The 21,159-nt window shown below is 40.5% G+C and overlaps 1 protein-coding gene across 2 annotated transcripts in view; it reads right to left on the reverse strand.

Moving 5' to 3' along the window:
- LOC110674766 (uncharacterized protein DDB_G0271670-like) overlaps positions 1–17,299 on the reverse strand; it is a 66,402-nt gene extending 49,103 nt beyond the window's left edge. Inside the window, exons 1-3 of one of the 2 annotated variants that reach the window (XM_021839049.1) lie at positions 17,011–17,299; positions 16,043–16,243; positions 7,462–8,235 (exon numbers count right to left, since the gene is read on the reverse strand). In XM_021839049.1, coding sequence (XP_021694741.1) covers positions 7,462–7,561 — 100 coding nt within the window. In that variant the 5' untranslated portion in view covers positions 7,562–8,235; positions 16,043–16,243; positions 17,011–17,299. Of the gene's footprint in view, positions 1–7,461; positions 8,236–16,042; positions 16,244–16,932 lie in introns of both variants that reach the window. The other variant, XM_021839048.1, reaches the window with a different exon arrangement.
- Positions 17,300–21,159: the final 3,860 nt, after the last annotated feature.

The following is a 21,159-nucleotide window of genomic DNA, read 5'->3' on the forward strand; positions in this document are numbered from 1 at the left end:
ACAATGATACTCTATGCCCAAGGAAGTTAAGGAAATTTCCTTTATGAAAAGATCCTGGAACGACCGGGAATCGAACCCAGACACCTTCAGCATGGCTTTACTTAGTAGCTGCGGACTCTAACCACTCGGCTAAGGAAGGCCCCCATATGATTATATTTGAACTAAATATGATCAAACTAAAATGTTGGTCTAGCACCTCCTGTCACCCAGTTTCGGACAGCTTGATTTGTTACATGATATCTTTGTGATTCATGCGCCATTGTTTCCAAATACATTCGTTTTTCGTGGATTTTCTTCTTCTTCTTCTTGGCATTAACGTCCTCACTGGGACAGAGCCTGTTTCTCAGCTTAGTGTTCTTATGAGCACTTCCATAGTTATTAACTGAGAGCTTTCTTTGCCAATGTTGCCATTTTCGCATTCGTATCTCGTGTGGCAGGTACGATGATACTCTATGCCCAGGGAAGTCAAGGAACTTTCCTTTACGAAAAGATCCTGGACCGACCGGGAATCGAACCCAGACACCTTCAGCATGGCTTTGCTTTGTAGCCGCGGACTCTAACCACTCGGCTAAGGAAGGCCCCTTTTCGTGGATTTTATTGATCATTAATCAAACATGCAGCAAAAATATGAAGAATAAAAATTTAGAACACGTAACAATTTCACGTTTCTTTTTTCAAGACACATGGAAGAGGTTTTTTGACGGAAGATTTGCATACAAAAAGAAACTAAAATTACTTTTGTAAGTGTTGCACTGCCCATACTCGCATAACAGTCCCATTTATATAGGAAATCCCATATAATATGGGACTGTTATGCGAGTATGGGCAGTGCAAATGCATTGAATTGGCAATAAAATACTATTCGTAGAGTAAAAATTTTCAATAATGTTTGAATTTACAGGATTCGAGGCATTTTCAGATCGTGTCCAATATAGAGGTCTACAAGCAAACTGCCACGAATACCAACGCACGATCAATCTTACGCAAGTCGATTCCCTCAGAATGAAAACGTATCGATGTTCGTATGACGTTATTAAAGCTTTCGGATAACGTCAGTCCAATAAGGAAGTGAATTCTCGGCAGCAATTCTGTTTATGATTGCTTTTTCGCAACAAACAAAAGCAATGTTGTAACATTTCTCACAGCAAACTAAGAAAATGTTGTCAACATTGCACTACTACGCAGACAATTGGATTGGTCTATTGGGTTCAAAATTAGTCAATTTGGTACTAAAATACATCATCAAAATGCAATGTCAAAATTTAAATTAATATTTTCAAATTTATTTTTGTACGCTACAAAAATGATAATATATGTCATAAATGGGCATCAATAGTTTTCAAATTATTTAGCGGCTTAGGCTCCACCTGCAAAAATAAATTCAACGCATTTTGCTTTGTTAAACCCACCTTTACATTTTGAATCCACATGCTTCTAGTACGATTGCTATCTCTAGAGTCTTCTATTTTTTTGCTAACCTTACTTACTTGGTTTTTGACAACTTTGGCCTAATTTCTAAAAGGTTGGCGTAAGAGAACACAATATTCGAGAGACTTCAAAGATTACGATCCTGCTAGTGACATGCTAAGGGTTTATTCACAAATTTTCTAACGCTGAAAATGACCATTTTCGATACCCACCCACCCCCTCGTAACGCATTTTGTATGAGCTGTAACATCCCAGGGACAGCCACCCACCCCCTAAAGCGTTATGAAATTTGCGAATGTGCCCTAATTAGATTTTTGACGTTAACTACGTCTTACGGTAATATACTGGGTGCAGTGTTGGAAAGCGTCAATGTAAAGAGAGGGTGTTGCGCGACTTTTACATAGATGCTTCTCTCACTGTCATCGGACGGCGAGACAATGGCAGAAGCTTTCTTCAAATTCTCCTTCATTTTTCCGTCGCTACGGCTTGTGACGGAATTGTTAGATAGATTATATATTTTATTTATTTCATTATCCGATATGATTGTTATTTATATCGCCAGAATCATGAAAGGATATCCACTTTACTTATCAAACACATTTGCTTCCCGAAATTTTCCAAAATGAGATAGAAATTTTAAAAGCAAAACAATTCTCGATTACTTTTTCAAATCGACGTAAGTAACTTCCATACGGTATTGAGAAAATTAATTCAGAAGAATCACACAAACTGTTTTAAAATGAATCATCTTTTTAACATTTTTTTGCCGTGTACATTGCTTAAATTTTGCATACAAAAACTAGGAATTTCCTATTATTTCCCACAAAAATTTTATGACAAAATGATAAGCCGTTTTAGTCAGTTACTTACGACGTTTTTATACCAGTGTAAAATCGACCCAAGTAGTGTCTTGTTTTAATTCGTGGTTAAGTCACTTTGTCTCTCCATACAGCGGAGCGGCGAAAGTAGTGGTTAGGTTACGAAAGTTGAAAATCTTACTTTCGTTGTTTTGTAAATTCGGTTCAATTTCGTTCAAAAGTGATAACTCGAGTTGGTTCAGAGCGAAACGTGTAGAATTTCGTCTGCGAAACACGTAGAATCGATAAAGTAAGTTCGTATACTCTTTTGACTTGAGTCTGTTTGAATAAGTTTTCGAGAATTGTACAATTGCTCTCATGAGAGCCCTGCCATTGCGACCTGACGGAGTGAGCACATGAAATATAGCTTCACCTCGTGACAGTGAGAAGACTGGTTTCGTCAGTGTCGCAAGCCGGTCATTCTTAACAGCCCTGACTGGGTGTGTTAATTATGTTAGGTTTTGAACGCTAATAACTCAGCAATTTATCGATATATTTTCAATATTTTCCCAATATTACCGTCGGACTGTGACCACGAGATTTGCCTGCGATACATTATCACCTTAATTATTGTTCTCCGTAACAAAAACGAATCGCTGCACATTGTTTATCATCTATCTACGGCTTCAGCTACGATTAGATTGTGGAGCTAACACTGCAAGATAAAACCCTTCTAATCAAGCTAAAAATTTGGAAACACTTCTTCTGTTAAATACTCGGGAATTATTTATTATGTCGGTGAAATAAAACTTACTATCAATTCAACGAGAAACATGGATTTATCATCCCTTTGAGTCTCTCGCTCACTTCAGTAATTTATCAAGCTTGTGTGTAGTGTCTCACTTTAGTAGAACCCCCTCCTCCCCTCCCCCAATAATGGACGTAGCAAAAAATCTTACCAGTGCTAAAAAAATCGCCAAAATTATCTTACGTAATTAATGGAGAACCCCTAACATGAAAATAATGTACTGATTACTTGATTATTCACATAGATTGAATGTAATCAATGATAACTTTTGTTTTGAGATATAAACAATCGCCAGATAGGTAGATGAAAAAACCGACTTTAAAAGTCGAGTCTAGTACACGACACTGAAGACGGCCTTACAGTTGAGGTCGAAATACGCGTATCTGTCAAAGGATACAAACTCTAGTGGAATTAAATGGTATAGTACTAAATTCGGTTTTTCATCTACTTATAGGTATTCTACTAAACAGCTCGAAGATTTATTATAATCGCCAGATAGTTTCAGCTTAGGGATCATGCACAAATTATGTTACGCTACAAAGAAACAAGCCAAGCAAAGCGTGACAAGCGTTACTAAACTTTCGGAGAACTCATATAAAAAGTGTGACAAAAGGGAGAGGGGGTCTAAAAAGTTGAAATTTAGCGAGACATAATTTGTGTACCATCTGGCGCATCAAACTCGAAATGTGTATGAAATTAGCGGTTCAAATGTAAAGGAAATCAGACCTGTTGATTATTTTATACGTCATTAATTGAAGAAAAGTTATTCTTTCTATGATTTTGAATCACAAGAACAAATTTCATTTTGGGAATTTCTCTTTGTCGTTTCAGATAAATTTCAAGGGACAAATCGATATACTGTTCTATTGAAATTCTGTATATAACGGTTTATATTATGGTAATCTTAAAGTTTTGAGTAAATGTCGCAAAATTACATTTAAAATTAGAATTTCTACCATAAAATAGAAATAACACTCTAAAATCCAAACCAATGTAATACAAAAAGAATTACTGAAACTTTCCTATCGATTTCAAAAATAGTTGAAGAAAATCAAGTATTGTTGATGGATTACCCAAAGTTCTCTAAAACATATACAGTGATACCTCCATGAGTCGATGTTCCATGACTCGATATCACACTCATGGAACCATACTGGGAACAAAATTTCATGGTTACCTATGATGGTCCCTTCAAACAGCTTTCCAAAGGATTGCTGTTCCACGACTCGATATTTCCATGAGTCGATGATCCCTTGAATATCGACTCATAGAGGTTTCACTGTAGTACTACACTAGTCAAATATTAGACTGCCATTAGACTTATAAAACCTTTTTTGCCATTACGTTGCATATAAGCTTACTTTATATCAAGGAAATGATCAACATAAGAACCTACTTTTTCTAGCAACGAAAACAGTGCTGAAAAGTGCTACTTTTCAGCACTCTTTTCGGTGCTGAAAAGCAACACTTTTCAGTTCTGTTTTGGAGTCATCAACTAAACATTTGCGTCTCTTCATACACCATTCCTTTCAATGACTAGTTTTTGACCATACTTCTGCTTCTGCAACCATTGCACCATCCGTATCCCACTTTAGTGAGTCCAGTTAGTCATTCTGATTTAGAAGACCTTAGAGTACGACAAGGTTGCTGTTCGATGCATAATCCTAAAATGTCCGGAACCTAGCTTCGCGCTGCTTCGCGGTTCGTGCAGGCAGTTTGGCACATGATAAATAACTAGCTTAAATAAGTCGTATTCTAACATAGTTCGTCGTCGAATTCAGATCAATATTGGAGTGAGAAAATTTGTGACTGTCATACTCAAGATCATCTACTGTGTCACAGCCTACCTGATTGAAAACTATTGAGTCTATGCGTCGCATGGAAGGTCATGTGGATATTCTTGAAACAAAACTGCATTTCTCGTAATAGCAAAAAATGTTGTATGCAACTCGTTGCAAAACTCGATTTTTTCAGCACTCGTTGTATTTATCCAACTCGGTGAGCCTCGTTGGATAAATGTACAACTCGTACTGAAAAAATCATCATTTTGCAACTTGTTGCATAAATAACTATAATGTGACACTAGATAAATGTAATTATTAGGTTAAAATTTATGCATTGCTTCATACGTTTGCTTCAGAGTTGCGTAAATATGGTATAACGAAGTTCCATGAGATTATTGTAAATTTATTCGATAGCATTTTTTTTATTTGATCAACACATTTAGTAATATTAATTGAAAGCGGAATAATCTGGTACCCAGATTGGAAATAAATATTACATCAACCGTCTTTACTTTCACAAATTTCAAGACGAACAATTCAAAAAAGGCCTCCCGGCATACACCAAAACCGTAGCAGAACTACGTGAATGACGGTGTTTTTTTCCTCTTATAATAGTAACGAGTATGGTTCCATGAACCATAGAAGGATATTCCTGGGATAATGTTTCGACCAAGATGACCACAGTTTTTAGACAATCGACCATAAAAAAGGGGTTGTTAAGAATGTTTATCGTTTCAAATTTGCATTTTTTCTCCTATAGTAATTTTAAACACGGTTGGCGTTGAGAACATATTAATTACAGTTGATGTGCAAGCTATTCAATTGTTTAAGGCCGATCGGGCTGTCATTATAATCATTTTATCCATTTAAAAATATAAAAAAAATATCATTATTCAATGTATGTAGTGCACAGGCCATTACATTTTAAGCTTCGTCGATTTACTAAAACTGTAGATTTGCTTCTGCAAAGTTTTGATGAAAATTTTTAGTGAGACAAAAGATAGTTATTTTTCCTCCACAGGAACCCGACGGAAAGTTTGATAATGTTCGCCGTTGAGACAATCACTTTGGTAAAATAATACAAGGAGTGGTCGCTCCGTAGCATAACTTGCATCTACTTAGTAAATTTGGAACGTTTTTCTTAATCAGTATTGCAATTCTGGCGTTGATTTAAAAAGCCTCAATTCGGTTTCAGTAAAATACAAAAATGTGGTCTTTTTAGGAAAAGGGCGCATTTGCGATAATATCCTGGTTAGCAAAACATTAGATTGGCCCTTTAAGAAAATTGTTATTTCTTCAGCTTCCATGCATATTTTTGAATGACTATGTATGTCTCAGTAAGAATAGGCTCTTTGATGTATAAGTAAGCAGAAAACCGACTTGTTTACATTTTGGATTTGAGGCCTTTTCAATTATACGTTTTGAATTGTCTAAAATCTGTACCACAAACTTCTTCTAGAATACTTTTCAAGATACGGATATGGAATCCTCAATTCCGAGGACTTGTTTAAAGTCGATAAGCCTAATCTACAAACATAATGGACAACGCAAACTAGTAGGCATGTTGCCGAAACCGGACACGCTGGCACCTCTGCCTCATTACCCATTCATTGATTAGTCATACATTCCGCGCTCCCACACTCTCTCACAACTCCTCTGTTTACATTCCCATCCGCACTTGTCGCTGGTGTTTATGTTATCGGAAAGCCTTTCCGCCACTTGCGGGAGAGCGAAAGAGACCTCTCTTCATCGCCTCATCAAAACATTTGGCTGTTATCTCTCTCTGCCACAACACTCGCGGATATCCCGCGCGGCTGCATCAGGGCGCTGCCATAGTAAACGCGTCGAGCGACGCGTCCGCGTGTGCGAGCCCGCAAAGCAGAATATCAACAACAGGAAATCCTTTGATCGCATCGCGTTCGCGGACGCAGACGCGTTAGGGCGCGGCCAGGGTAGACGCGTCACGCGAAGCGACGCGAAAATCCTTTGGAGTTTGACATTTCATTATTAATAATTGTTATTCCTTCCCAGGCAATTTTCGCGTCGCTTCGCGTGACGCGTCTACCCTGACCGACACCTTAGGCCCCAAGCACAATGTGAACGGCAACGCGGTACAACGGCAAAACGGCATGCCCATCTTGATCTACACTTTAGTTATCAATCCCATGTTGACTAAATCCTTATCAACATTGACTTGACAAGTAGAGTGTAGCTCAAGATGGGCTTGCCGTAATGCCGTTGTACCGCGCTGCCGCTCACATTGTGCGTGGGGCTTTACTATGGCCTCACCGTCAGCGGATGATGATTCTCTCTAGACAGCGCGATCGCCGGTTTGGAGCACCGCTAGAATTCGCCCCACATATGAGCGTGAGTGCTTTGACGAGTACCACCCCCAGCCCACCCCTTTTGAGTGACTGCACACAGAGAAGCCAGCTCGCGGTTCTCTCCGATGCGCGCCCATTCTCGCGCTGTGGTTCGTCATTCTTATCCAAACACACAAACCCATTCAAGAGTTGTGGCTATATTTGTTAATAAATGGCCAACTAATTGGAACCTGGGGGCACCCCTAAAAAGGCCCCAAAATTACACACCCTGGGCCGACACAGTAAGCGTGTAAATTAATCACCCTGGCACCGGTACTTACCTATGTGGGTATCCTCGATGTGCTGAATCAGATCGCCCAAACTCGGAAACGTAATGCCACAACCATTGAACTTGCATATGTTAATTAAAAACACAGCCATATTCAAGCCAACTTCGCTCTCTTCTGCTCTTTCGCCCGCTTGCTCCAAGCTCGAAGCTGCCTTCCACAGCCTACTGCTCACTTCTAATCTCACACCACTTATTGAACCACTTTTAGATTACCGTACCCCGATGAGTGCCTCAAAAACGAAGACGATCACTATTCTTGCTGCTCATACACAACAAACACAACTCTCTGCTTCTTCGCAGTTGCCACTACTGACTGACTGACTGCCCGACGAATTGCCTTTGCCTGGCCGTGGCAGGGCAGCAGCAATAATAATAATACTACTTATACGAATGCAGTCAGCCAGCAGCCGAGCGAATCAAAGATGGTTGACCACCGACCGAATGGCGACACGCACACACACCCACATCTATCTTCAGGCGCAGCGCTGAGTAGCTACCCACACTCGCGAGTGTCCCGTTGGAATTCTACACAAAAAACGCAGCAGGCCAGCGTTGCGTTGCGATACAGTAGAAGTCTACACACCGACGACGACGACGGAGTACCGATACCGATTTTTGTTATTTTTATTTATGTACGCTTTCTGAATGGGATGTCCACGCAAGGTTGCTGCCGCGGCGGTGAGTGACCGGTTGTTTGAGTGTGTGAGTGTTGCTAGGAGAGACGAACCTACTGCGGCAGGCAGGGTTTAGAATGCGGATGCGGAATCTGTGGACACAGAGAGAAAAATGAAATGAGTTAGAATAATGTAGGTACTATTCAATGAAAATTAATGTATACAGTCAACCCTCCATGAGTCGATGTTCCATTACTCGATATCGACTCATGAAACTATACTAAATTCAAAATCTCGCATAACTTCTGATCTCGCGCTAAAAGCCATTGGTAATCATGTGTGTAGCTCGTTGTTTCTGAGCATTTGAATGGATTTTCATGTTATTTAACAACGCTATGGGAAAGAAAGGAGCATTATCTACCTGTCCGTGATGTTGGTTTGGATGCTTATTCTCTCTTTTGATCAGAAACAACGAGCTACACACGTGGCTACCAATGGCTTTTAGGGTGTTATCTCAGAGTATGCGAGAAATATAATGGTTACTATGATGGTCTCCACAAACAGCTTTTCAAAGAATATCTGTTCCATGACTCGATATTTCTATGAGTCGACGGGCCCTTCAATATCGACTCATGGAGGCTTCACTGTATAAATTAATACAGTAAGGACCCGATTTTGTCAGCCCCTCGATGAATTTTAGGCTGACAATCGATTTTTAACACTTAATAAAAGGCATTGCCATGGCCCCCTCCGGCTACGCCCATGCGTGCATGACATCAAACATCATCATCAATTTTAATGTAAACGTGATAATACATGACGATAAAATTTTTTTGATAAATTTAAAATAGGCTGGCAAAATCGGGTCAAAAAGCTGCCAAATTCGAGGGTAGACAAAATCGGGTCCGTACTGGATATATTAATTAACAATGAGTACTAATGCTTATTAGGGTTATTTAAAGAAATTTTACGCTTCAATTCATAATAGCTCTTACATTTCATCCCATTGTGATAAAGGATGATATCGTATTTCTATTGCAGATTATTTGAAGATAAGTTTTATACGAATGCAAAGAAGGAAAATACAAATTTAAATGCCAGTGGAAACATTGCGCCCGCTGCTGACTAAGACAAAGAATAATGTACACAAATGTGTTAAGTGAGTTTTGATTCATCACATGCAAACACAAGTCACTTTGATAGCTTATCAGCTATCCTATTTTGTTTGCGAAGTAGAAGATTATGAAGGCATCAATAGGATTATTTTACCTAATCTTTTGAATGTGGTGGTCGGTATAAGAAGCATGACAAACATAAAATCTCGCCTAGTTTATGATCTCGCCCCAAAAGCCATTGGTACCCAAGTGTGTAGCTTGTTGTTACTGAACAAACGAATTAATTCGTTATTTAACAATGTGACGATAGGGAGAGGATCTTTCTCTTTTTCCCAGTGGTGATAGTTTTGATATTTGTCAACTAGGTCGTTCCCTAATTTTTCGAAAATCCGACATGTATGTTCGTCATTGTAATGTGCTCGTTTTAGTATGAAAAAAGGGAAACATTAGAAGTTCGTACGTGGCGCTAAGTGGTCCCCCAACGGCCCTGAAGGTAACAGGTGTTGATGACCCTCATGTACGAGATCGAGTTCGCTGTCCTAGTGCAAGCAACATGAATACAAAAAGCCACGAGCAACGAATTCTCCTGAGCGCTGAAATAATCAACATATAAGTTGACTTTCTTTGTAGTTTTGAATTCTAGGGCTGCGTGCTCCGTTAAGCAGCGTCCATTTATTACGTAACGCTCAAATTGCAAATTTTCGACCCCCTCCTCGTAACGCTTTTTGTATGAAAAATTGAAAAAAAAAAATATGAGCCGTAACACTCTCCCTGCCGCTAGAGCGTTACGTAATTTATGGACGGCGCTTCAAAGAGATGTCCATAGCACAGACAAACATATGTCACATTCTAATCATTGTCCATCAACCACCTTTTTAACTATCGATTCAAAAATATGATAGGTGGCCAATCCGCCACCCGCAGCACTCGCATTGTTTTTGTTCGTGTTTGACGTTTACACACTACCACCATCTGTTAGCCCATGGGCCGAACACACCAATTTTAGCAACATATGGGCACAGACAAACAGACGTCACACTCTCATCACTGTCCATCGACCACCTTTTTAACGGTCGATACAAATATATTGTAGTTGGTCAATTCACCACCCGCAGCGCTCGCATCGTTTTTTTTTTCGCGTTTGACGTTTACACACTACCGCCATCTGTTGGTCCATCGGCCAAACACAACGATTTTAGCATTGGGCGTACATGTTTTCTCGACTATGATTTTGATCGCGATTTGTTCTAAGTGTTACGTCTGTTTCTCTGTGATATGGGCTTACATGTCCTCGTTACTATGATTTTGATCGAGATTTGTTCTAAGTGTTACGTTTGTTTTTCTGTGTCCATAGTATAAAATATTATTTAATGTCGGGCTAGTACTAATTTAGTGTATGTGGTTGAAACAAAGACGAAATAAAGACCTCCATGTTCTTTGCAGTTGCCCAAAATTTTCTGGGACATAAGGTAATAGAGCATAATCTAGAATGCCGTGAAAAGTGTACTGTGATCTGTCAAAGATGTGTACCTTTTGCGATACCAAGGGACCAATTGCAGTACTAGAAGTGGTACCCAATCTGAACCCGAGCACTATGTCTTTTTCGTCTCTGAATGAAATGTTCCAACTCGTATCTACCCAGCAAAAAGTCACAAATTCAAAATGTGCCCATTCATCAATTTTTAACGAATTATCTTTGTTTTAGGAGGGCTATCAACACCTGATACCTTCAGCGCCGTTGGGGGACCTCTTAGCGTCCACGTACTGACTTTATTTTTTTTTCTTTGTAAAACGAACACTTCACAATGACGAATTTATAACATTTCGCATTTTCAAAAAATAAGCGACGGCCTACTGCTCATACACAGCTGATTTAGATTGTAAATTTAAAAAAGTTCTCGGAGTTGAAAATTATCGAAAAAGACAGTACATTGTACTGACTTTTCTCGGTAGATAGTTTGTTTACTTCAATTTACTGAGTTTTTCAGTTTCCCAAACGAAATTATCATTACGTGTTAGTTCCGTTGATATGATAGAACAAAAGGAAATAAAACCACATTTCAAATATAAGGATTTATTGATCGGATCTTGCTGTACCAAGATCCACAACTTTTTGGAAAAATTGTTGTTTTGTATTGATTCGTCGGAGTTGAATGGATTTAAGGGGGCAGGATCCGTCATTGATTTTGAAATTTTCAAAAGCAGTTTTCGTTCAAAATCAAGAAAATTTACGGGAAAACGTGTTCACTATATTCTTTTCTCCAACCGAAACACAGTGAACACATTTTCGTCGAAAAATTTTTAGTTTTGAACCGAAAAACTGCTTTTGAAGTTTCGATGATGACGATGACGGAGCGTTGATAGTTCCGGCGCACGGAACAAGGCCCATCTAATATTCATCAGAATCAGTGTATAGGGACACATTCGTTGTAGATTCTTCATTATTTACGCAGAATTTGTCAAAAATTCCGTCCGATCAGTTAGGAATCAAAACATTACAGTTATAGGAGATGATTCTGCTTCTGCTATTATATTGATTTAGTTTGACAGAGAATAAAAAAGTAGATTGGAGTACTTTTTCTTAGGACGGAATCAAAAGGTACAAGGTACTTCAATCTACTTTTTAGTTTCTTTACTGAGATTCTGCTCAGAGGATTCGAATACATTAAAAGTTAGTTTTGCAGTTGCTTGGCTCGGCAGTTCCACGTTTTCATTTTATTTTACCGAGACGTTAGTAAAACAATATGAGTTACTGAAAGTCGGTACTTACTTTTACTCTGTACAGTAAAGTAACAGTTTTACTGTTAGCTTGGCTTTTAAAACTACTGTACTCAGTGAAAAGTGAAGTTTATTACTAATGATCAGCATTCTTTTGAGGAAAATACTGGATTATCGTTAGTTTTGCAAATAACAGTTTGAGCCCATTTTGAAAAAGTACTGAACACATAAATCCAGAATAACCGTGTTAGAGAAAAAAAACGGTTTTCAATAGAAGATTGCTACAATTTTCGTCTAATATAAAGTGACCAGATATGTTAGGCTTCAATGCGGGACACATTTAGTAAACATTTGGAAATTAGTTTAAGGAACATCAAAAACTATTTGAAAATTAGTGTGAGGAATATTAAAGACTTTCTTCTTCTTCTTCTTCTTTCTGGCGTTACGTCCCAACTGGGACAAAGCCTGCTTCTCAGATTAGTGTTCTTATGAGCACTTCCACAGTTATTAACTGAGAGCTTTCTTTGCCGATTGACCATTTTTGCATGTGTATATCGTGTGGCAGGTACGATGATACTCTATGCCCTGGGAATCGAGAAAATTTCCTTTACGAAAAGATCCTCGACCAGCGGGATTCGAACCCACGACCCTCAGCATGGTCATGCTGAATAGCTGCGCGTTTACCGCTACGGCTATCTGGGCCCTTTCTATTGTTTTATTATTTATCTTTGACATGTTTGAAAAACTAAATTTTCGAGGAAATTTATTAAAATGACTGTTTAGCAATTTTGCTCAATACTCCACAAGTGTTTTCAACTATTCTTGTGGGAGTTCAATATCCTGTTGTGGAAGAGTTTTGTATATTGAAGAGCTAAAAAATAAAAAAATAAATTAAGAATAAATAGAGATCTTAATCTCGTGATATTTAATTAATCAGAGTTCCAATCAGAATTTTGTAAGCTTTTTAAATCGATTTTAGAGACATCGAAGCAATTTTTTTAGTACTGAATCCTAGTAAGATTGTGGACTGTATCTAAAGCAAGAAAGAATCTACAGTCAAACCTCCATGAGTCGATATCTGAAGGGACCATCGACTCATGGAAATATCGAGTAGTTGAAACAAATGCATTGGAAAGCAGTTTGAGGGGACCATCGTAGTAACCATGAAATTTTGGTTTTAGTATGGTTCCATGAGTCGATATCGATTTTTTTTTTTAGTTTATTAACGACCCTTTAACTCAATTTGAGTCATTCGGGTCGAACGTATTTATTTTTCTATTTCATTTCTACAATTTATTTCAGCTTTAATATTTTTTTTTCTTATGCTTGTTCATTAACCAATTTATCCAACGGTCCGTGTCATCGCATTCGGGTTCCTCTTCATCTGACTCGTTCGTTTCCATCACGTTGCCGTCATCATCATCGGTAGAGAATTCGTTCTGCGTGATCTGTGGTTCAGCCGTCAACACGATTTTATCGTCCTTTCTATTTGGTGGTGGCGATCTCTCCTCAGCAGTGATGTCGATGTGGTTCAAACTTCGTTTACCATGCGGTTGTTGCTGAAGCTCTTGTTGCTGGTTGAGTTTGTTTCCAGAGGCAGAAGTGGAAATAGAAGAAGTGGTGGCTTGCCCAGTAGAATTGTTGGTTGTTGTTTTCGATAACAGTTTTTTGTTGTCGGTGCATGATCTGCCTGTGTGCAGCGATAGCGTACAATAACGACATGAAGCCGGCTGCGAATTGTAGCTAATGAGTGTTTGTTCAGTCTTTATAGTCACATACGATTTGATGTGCTTTTTGAGCTTCATTTGCACTACTCGTATGCCAGATGGGATATCTTTCCCGGCATAATTTTTGCCCCAAACTGCTTCTTTGATGCTGAATACATCCCCGTACTGTTGTAAGTAGGACACAATATCGGCGTCAGTTACGTTTTCTGAGAGATCGTGTACTTTGACCTCGACTCGTTCATCAGCCATCATCAGCTGAACTTGATAACGCTTGTTAGCAATCACCAATTCGTGTCGGTTGTTGTGCTGCTCAACCACAGTTAGAGCAGTATGAAGGTCACTGCATTTTACGTGCACACAACTTTGGGCATGGTTCATTTGTAGGCGTTGAACCTCTTGCGGACGAAGTCCCAGAGTCCAAAAGATGAACTTATGAACATCCTCGAAGTTAGGACGTTTATCGAAATTTTTCAATTCGATTTTGAACGTGTTTTCGCGGGACGTAATTGACATGATTACTAATGCACAGTAACCATGTCAAACAGAATGTATAGAAATAGATCACAAGCGAACGCGTGCGTACGGATTGAAAGTTTCAGCACAACTGATATCGAGTTATGGAACATCGACTCATGGCGGTATCACTGTAAATTAAGAATAAATCTGAGTTAGATCAGGTGTGTTGGATAGCTGAACAAAATCCTCAGAATTTAAATTTCATCTGGACGAAATCCTGCAGGAATAAAATAAAAGTTTTGAGGACAGAATCAATGCAAATAATAGGAAGATTCTGAACAAAATCATGAGAGCTTTCCCAACAGTGCCATGAGAAGTTTTTGAACTTAATCTAAAGTTCAAAATATGATAAATGCTGTTCCGTATCCTGTACTTTGACTAGACTTGAAATATTGCGAACATTTCACCCGTGAATATTGTGGAAATTCTGTTTTCTACTAGAATTATACTGCCCATAACTGCATATTTGTAACATTCAACAAAAGTAGACACTGGGTAAATGGAGTACCAAGTGTGAACTTCTCGTCAGTATGGGAAGGCCTCAAAATTTTAAAAAAATACCGAGGACTCAACAATCCTTAAATGAAGCTGAAATTTTGTACCTTTTATCTCATATATTGGGTGAATAGCCAGAAAACGATTCTGATAGAAATTTCTTTGCCACAACATTACGAGGCCCATATTATATCAATGTAACTGTTATGCGGTTATATTAAGCAATGTGACAAAACAACTCGGTATTTTTTCCGATCTTTCTAGAACAACCTCACAGATTTTATTAAGTTAGTCGTAAGTATTGATGATTTAATGATGTTCCACGGTATTAACTCGGAATCGTCAAAAATGTCGAATGTGACAAATATGCAGTTATGGGCAGAGTATAACGAATCCAACTGTAAGTTAACCTGTGGATTCCATTTATTTCGATCAGAAACCAAGTATTTACAGTAATGTTGAGTGCTAACTGAATTATGTTAGAATTCAGTAACATTATGCAACGATTTCAACATACATTTTGTAAGAATTAGAAGCCCTGTTAAGATGTTAACTTATATCTTATTAGTTCATGGAGAGTTTTGATTATCTTTACAATCCGGGACGTTTTCCGGGACTCTTGGTGATGCGAGACAGGTTACTCAAATCCGGGACTGTCCCGCACAATCCGGGACGTCTGGCCACTTTATGATAACTAGCTGTCCCGGCAAACGTTGTATTGTCAAATACTTGGCTGTGAAATAGGCTATGCAAAAATCGCGTAAAAAACGTCAATGTATGGCGTCACGATTTGTTCCCTTTTTTCGGTTGGTTTTCAGCAATGTTTCAACTCACGAACATGCCGCATCGCTTGTCGAATCCAACAGTGAAAGAATGATGTCGATTCGTTGACCCATTCTCAACGGCTCGTTACATACAATCACCATTCCATTTTTATTCACATGGATTTTGTTTAAATTTTTGCTCCAATTTTAGGCAAATATCGTGACAATAATGCTGAAAGAAAAAGAAAACTGATATCAATAATAATCATACTCTACTCTAACGGTAATAATTTACAGCAAATTCTTAATAACTCGATATTAAAGAGATTATCGAGTTATAGAACACAAAATCAGTTTAACTGTTGTTCGGTAACAGCATTATTTTTACCGTAATTGTGGGAATACATTTGACAGCCGCTCTGGCACTCATGCCCTCCATTTGTTTCAGTGTTTGTGGTTTTGCACACCGAATTGCATTTTTTAATGATCAACCGAACCTACAATGTTAATAAATATCGAGTAAGGGAGAGTTGACTGTAACAGTAAATTAATATCAAATTAAATATTAAAATTATTATTCTCTCCGTGCTCCTCTGCCTTTAGATCTGCACCGCAACCACTCACCTTTCGTTTCGTATCAGTACTGGTCGACGCGATGAGTGTTCTGTGCCCTCTAAAGTGCAGCGTCGATTATGCAATTTTGGCCACCTTCCACTTCTTCTCTTCTTGCGGCCGCACCGAATTTAGAACGCAAGACGTCTGACGTATGCGATTAGATAGCCGAGAACCGAGGAACAAATTGGGTGTGGGTGGCCGTATGTTTACCTTTATGCAGAGTTTATGAATGGAGAGTTGCGCGGAGAGTGATACCAAATCTACCTATCGAACTGTCAAACCGTCTACCTATCGAGCAGACCAGCAAAACAGATAGGGGCTGTTTTCGAAGACGAAGAAGAACAACTATTCAAAGAAGTCTCTTCGCGCAACTCTCCATTCATAGACTCTGCCTTTATGCACCACTCACGCTCGCGATTGCTCTCAAGATGACGGAGCTCACAAGTTGCAGTGAGAGTACCACATTGATTGTGGGTGTCAGGCTGACTGTGCGTGTGTGTTGGTGAGAACGATTAGGTAATACTATTTGACTTATGTTTTTGGCCACTGATGATGGGTCCCCGATGGCCTGACTGTGTGAAGTAGCCCAGGGATGGATGTTTTACAGCTGCTGTGCGGGAGAACACTGGCTGTTGTACTGCAACTAGTATATTTAAAGTGCACTACCCTGCTTCTTCGTGTACCACTCACCGCAGCAACCCAACACCCCAATCTAAGCAACCAATGACGGAAAGGCAGCCGCAGGGCAGTGCATATTTATAAATATTTTTGGGATTCTATTCTCCGCTGCTGTTTGTCCCACTTTCTCACACAGAGCGCGTTTCCCTTCACTTGACCAAACTAGAATCCCGTCAAATCTGTGCCATCGGTCATAAATCCCACGATATTGATTTTCTCACCGCACGACGAATTACAATATCGATCCAAACCCGAAATGTCACTGCATGCAATCGCACGACGCACTAAGCACCACTAACCGAGTCGCCATTCACCGCAGTAGGCGTTCTAATCTTCAATCACATGATGATGGCCAACATTTTTTGGTCAAGCAGGCTTTGACTTTGGGGCAGCGTTTAGGGCACTGACTGACTGCTATTAGGGTGGGATGCACTCACTCTGACAGCCGACTGTGATCGAACACTGAACTGAATCACCCTTCTGCTCTGCGCCACACACTCTCGCTCGCAGCCTACTCGGATCCCGATCTCGATATGACGAAGCAGTCAATGTTTTTATCGATTCAATTCTCTTTCGCTGATGCCGTGGTAATTGTAATTGTAATTGTAATTGTAATTTATTAACGTTACGATACCCTGTCAGTTTACAAACTATATCTCAGGTCAAGGAAACGAACGAAGTAAATTTGGATATTAAACATTGGAAACTAGTAATTAAATCACGGTTTTACAAGTTACAGTGACTGTCAGTGTCAATAACGAACACATTAAATTTAATCTAGGTACCTATTATCTACTGCCATCGTTTGACGGCTGCCTTGAATGAATTAATTGTTGGTTCAAGCTTAATTTGAAGAGGAACGCCGTTCCAGCTAAGAGCTCCTGCAATGAGGATACTTTTCCTTTGGGACGTCGTGTGTGCTGGGATGGTAAAGCACCGAGTGCGCTCTTGCGTTCCTCGCTGAAGGTGCTGCAGCAAATAGTCGGGCAGATCCTTGGCATATCCCTGTCGCATAAAGCTGCAAATACGGTTCCGATAGTTCGTTGCTAGATCGTGTCCCAAGATGGTGTTCCTCACTTCTTCGGTGGACTCTCTCCGACGAAGCCGGTATACGAAACGGACCGCAGCCTTAAAACATCTGTTCAGCTGCTCCTTTTGTGCTACGGACAGGCCGGGGTGATACACTACATCGCAATAGGTGAAGAAAGGCATCACCACTGCTTGCACTAGTTTTTTCCGGGTTTGGGTAGTCAGCACAGGCGAGAAACGACGAAAGGTATGCAGAGTGCCAAAAACTTTTTTTGTGATTCCATTAACCTGAGTGAGCCATCGAAGATTCCTGTCCATTTGTAGACCCAAGTTAGTGACGCTATCGGATAGTGGGATGGCTTCGGCGCAAAAGGTGATGTCTGTAATCGGTGTAATTGTTCCTTCTCTGCAAAAGATGATAGCTTCAGTTTTTTTTGGATTTGGGAAAAGTGAGTTGATCCCGGCCCAACGTTCAATGTGCTGAAGATCGGTGTTGACCAACGCTACAAGCCTTTCGATGTCTTGCTTTGGTCCGGATACATATATTTGTAGGTCGTCTGCGTACAGCTGGTAGCTGCACTTGAGTCCCTGCGGCAGACTATTTACGTACAGGCTAAAAAGAAGAGCGCTTAGGCAGGAACCCTGGGGCGTACCATCTGTGAGAGGGTGCACTGCAGAGACCGTTGATCCAACTTTCACAGCTTGGCTGCGATGCCCAAGGAAGGATGTAACCAGCGCACAGGCATCTTGAGAAAAGCAAAACTCTTCGCTGAGCTTGGACTTCAATTTCAGGTGGTTGACGCAATTGAATGCGAGAGAGAAGTCCACTAACACCATGAGAGTACAGTGGTCACCATCGAAGCTGTTGTAGATGTCGTGTGTAATTTTGGCGAGAGCTGTTGTTGTGCTGTATTTCTTCCTGTAACCCGATTGGCACCTCGAAAGCAAATGCGAGCCTGGAGCATCGATGTACTCAACAATCTGGTCGAGTAAAACCTTTTCCAGTACTTTGGATATTGCGGGAAGCACTGTAATCGGCCTGAAGTCTTTGGGATGTAGCGGGTTCGGCACTTTTGGAATCGGAGTGACGATTCCCTTCTTCCACATGACTGGAAACGTTCTGCTATCAATCACCGAGTTGTACAGGTCTACCAGTACGGGATAGATGAATGGACAAAGCAGCTTTACAAACGAGATTGGGATGCCATCCGCACCGGTGGCGTTTGATTGAATCTGGTTCATTTTAGAGGCAACTTCACCAGCGTTGGTATGGCAGAAGTTAAACTGTTCCCTGACGCCCTCGTCTCTGATTGCACGATGTAGTTCATTCCTCGTAGAGGTTGCAGGCACTTGAATTTGTAGTTGGCGATGACCTTCGCAAAAGAAGCTGTTTAGCTGCTCAACGTCGATCTGTTCCTCTGGTAGCTCTTTCTTGGTGCTGTTGTGAACGCCCTCCCTCCTTAGGTTGTTCCAGAGTTTTTTCGCGGGTAGATGTGGTGCGAAGTAACGTTCGCCGTAACGCTTTTTGGCTTGTGAAACCAGGATTGCAGCTCGGTCACGTTTTTGGGTATACTCCAGCCATTGTGCGTCATCCCGCCTTCGATGAGGATTTCGCGAATAGAGTTCGTGGGCAAGGTTTCTGACGACGATTGCTTGTTCAATTTCTGTTGTCATCCATGGCGTGCGTTTATCCTTGACTGTGATGATCTTCTCAGGTGCATGGCGATCCATCAGGTTGCACAATTCAGACGTGAGGGATTGTGTTTTGACATTGACGTCCCTCGTATCCAAAATGTTTTCGAATCTTATTCCCTGGAAGTCTGCTTGCAATCTGGTTGTGTCGATGGCACGGAAATCTCTTACCGTTAGGCGGTGGGCTGTTGGTTTCCTGCATCGAACGTTCGAGATTAGGTAAATTGTCTCGTGATCCGAAATTGAGTTCGAGACTGCTTTGGCCGTCACAATTGATTGAGGGCAGTCGGTAACCATCAGGTCGATAGTCGTTGCACTCCTGTCTGTAATCCTAGTTGGAGTTGTTGGCAGAATTGTTAAATTAAAAGTTTGGTGTATTCGCAAAAGTGCTTCATGGTTTCCGGTAGGCGAAGGTGCAGTTACATTGATATTGAAATCTCCTAGGAGGTACAGCCTGTCGACGCCTAGGTCTTGTATATCAAAAAGTAACTTTTCATACTCAGCGGTGAAATTCGGATTAGTAACGATTGGATTGTAGATGATTGCGATACCTACAGTGAGCTCGTTGATTTTGGTTTGGACCACAAGGTATTCGAACCTTTGTCCAACAGGGAAGTCGGGGTTGAAAGTTGACTTCATCACTGGTGAAACCTTCAGCCCTTTGAGGAAGTACAGTCCTATTCCACCGCATGATTTGCTGCCTCTGCCTCTTCCAGCTGGTAGGCAGTGTTTCATGAAATTGTAAGACGGGACTCGAACGGGCCCCATCGAACTGGATGCTTTCATTTTGGTTTCGGTGACTGCGAAAAAGTGGTACTGGTTCTTGTCGAGTAGAATTTTCATTTCATCCGCGTGACATTCTAGTCCACGGACGTTAAGGTGGCCTATACGGAGGTTCGTGTAATTGTTGGGCATATTTTCGTCGTGATAGGAATCGTTAGCGCTTGATTAAATATTTAGAAATGTGAGGATTCTGCGTCGTAGAAAATCGAGGACTCGTTAGTGCAAGAGCTTGCGTTCATCAATTTAAGCAGATGTCCGGTATCTTCGATGGGAATGTACTTTTTCTGGCACGGTAGACGTATGGATATGCTGTCGTTTCTGACGTACACCGATTGAATGAGCTTTTTCTGCTTCATTCTTAGCGCAAGGTTTCGAACACGGAAGCTTTTAACAGAGAGCATCTCATTAACGGTGAAGCGATACTGTAGAGGAAGCCCCTTTTCCAAATTACACAACTTGGCTTCTTTGTGTAACTGGAAGTATTTCTTCAAAACTTCCGAGCGTACTTCAGCGCTACTGAATACTACCACGATTGTCGGAGTGAGCGACCTGTCGGTCCACTTGGACGGCTTCACGGGCAGCCGGAAGCAGGATGTAACGTGTGACATCAGGTTTCTGATACCAAGGAAACTTAGAAAGCTTTCGACGATGGACCGAGTGTTCTCTCCTTCACGATGTGGTACTTTGTTGATGGAAATTCGGTGGCAGTTGATACTCTGGGAACATATTTTTGCAAGCTTCGCACCGGACTCGATGATCTGTATTTTCTGCTCCATGTCCTCTGTCAGTCTGGTGGAAGATGGAGAATCGCCTGCTTGATCGATGGAGCGAATTTTGTTTTGGAAGCGATCGATCTGCTTCTTCGTGTAGATTTGGTGAGTGCTGATTTCGGATTCGAGCTTTTTTATCTGCAGGGTTAGTTCGTCTATCCGTTTCTGCACCTC

This window comes from Aedes aegypti, chromosome 1 (genome assembly GCF_002204515.2).
Source record: "Aedes aegypti strain LVP_AGWG chromosome 1, AaegL5.0 Primary Assembly, whole genome shotgun sequence".
NCBI lineage: Eukaryota > Metazoa > Arthropoda > Insecta > Diptera > Culicidae > Aedes > Aedes aegypti.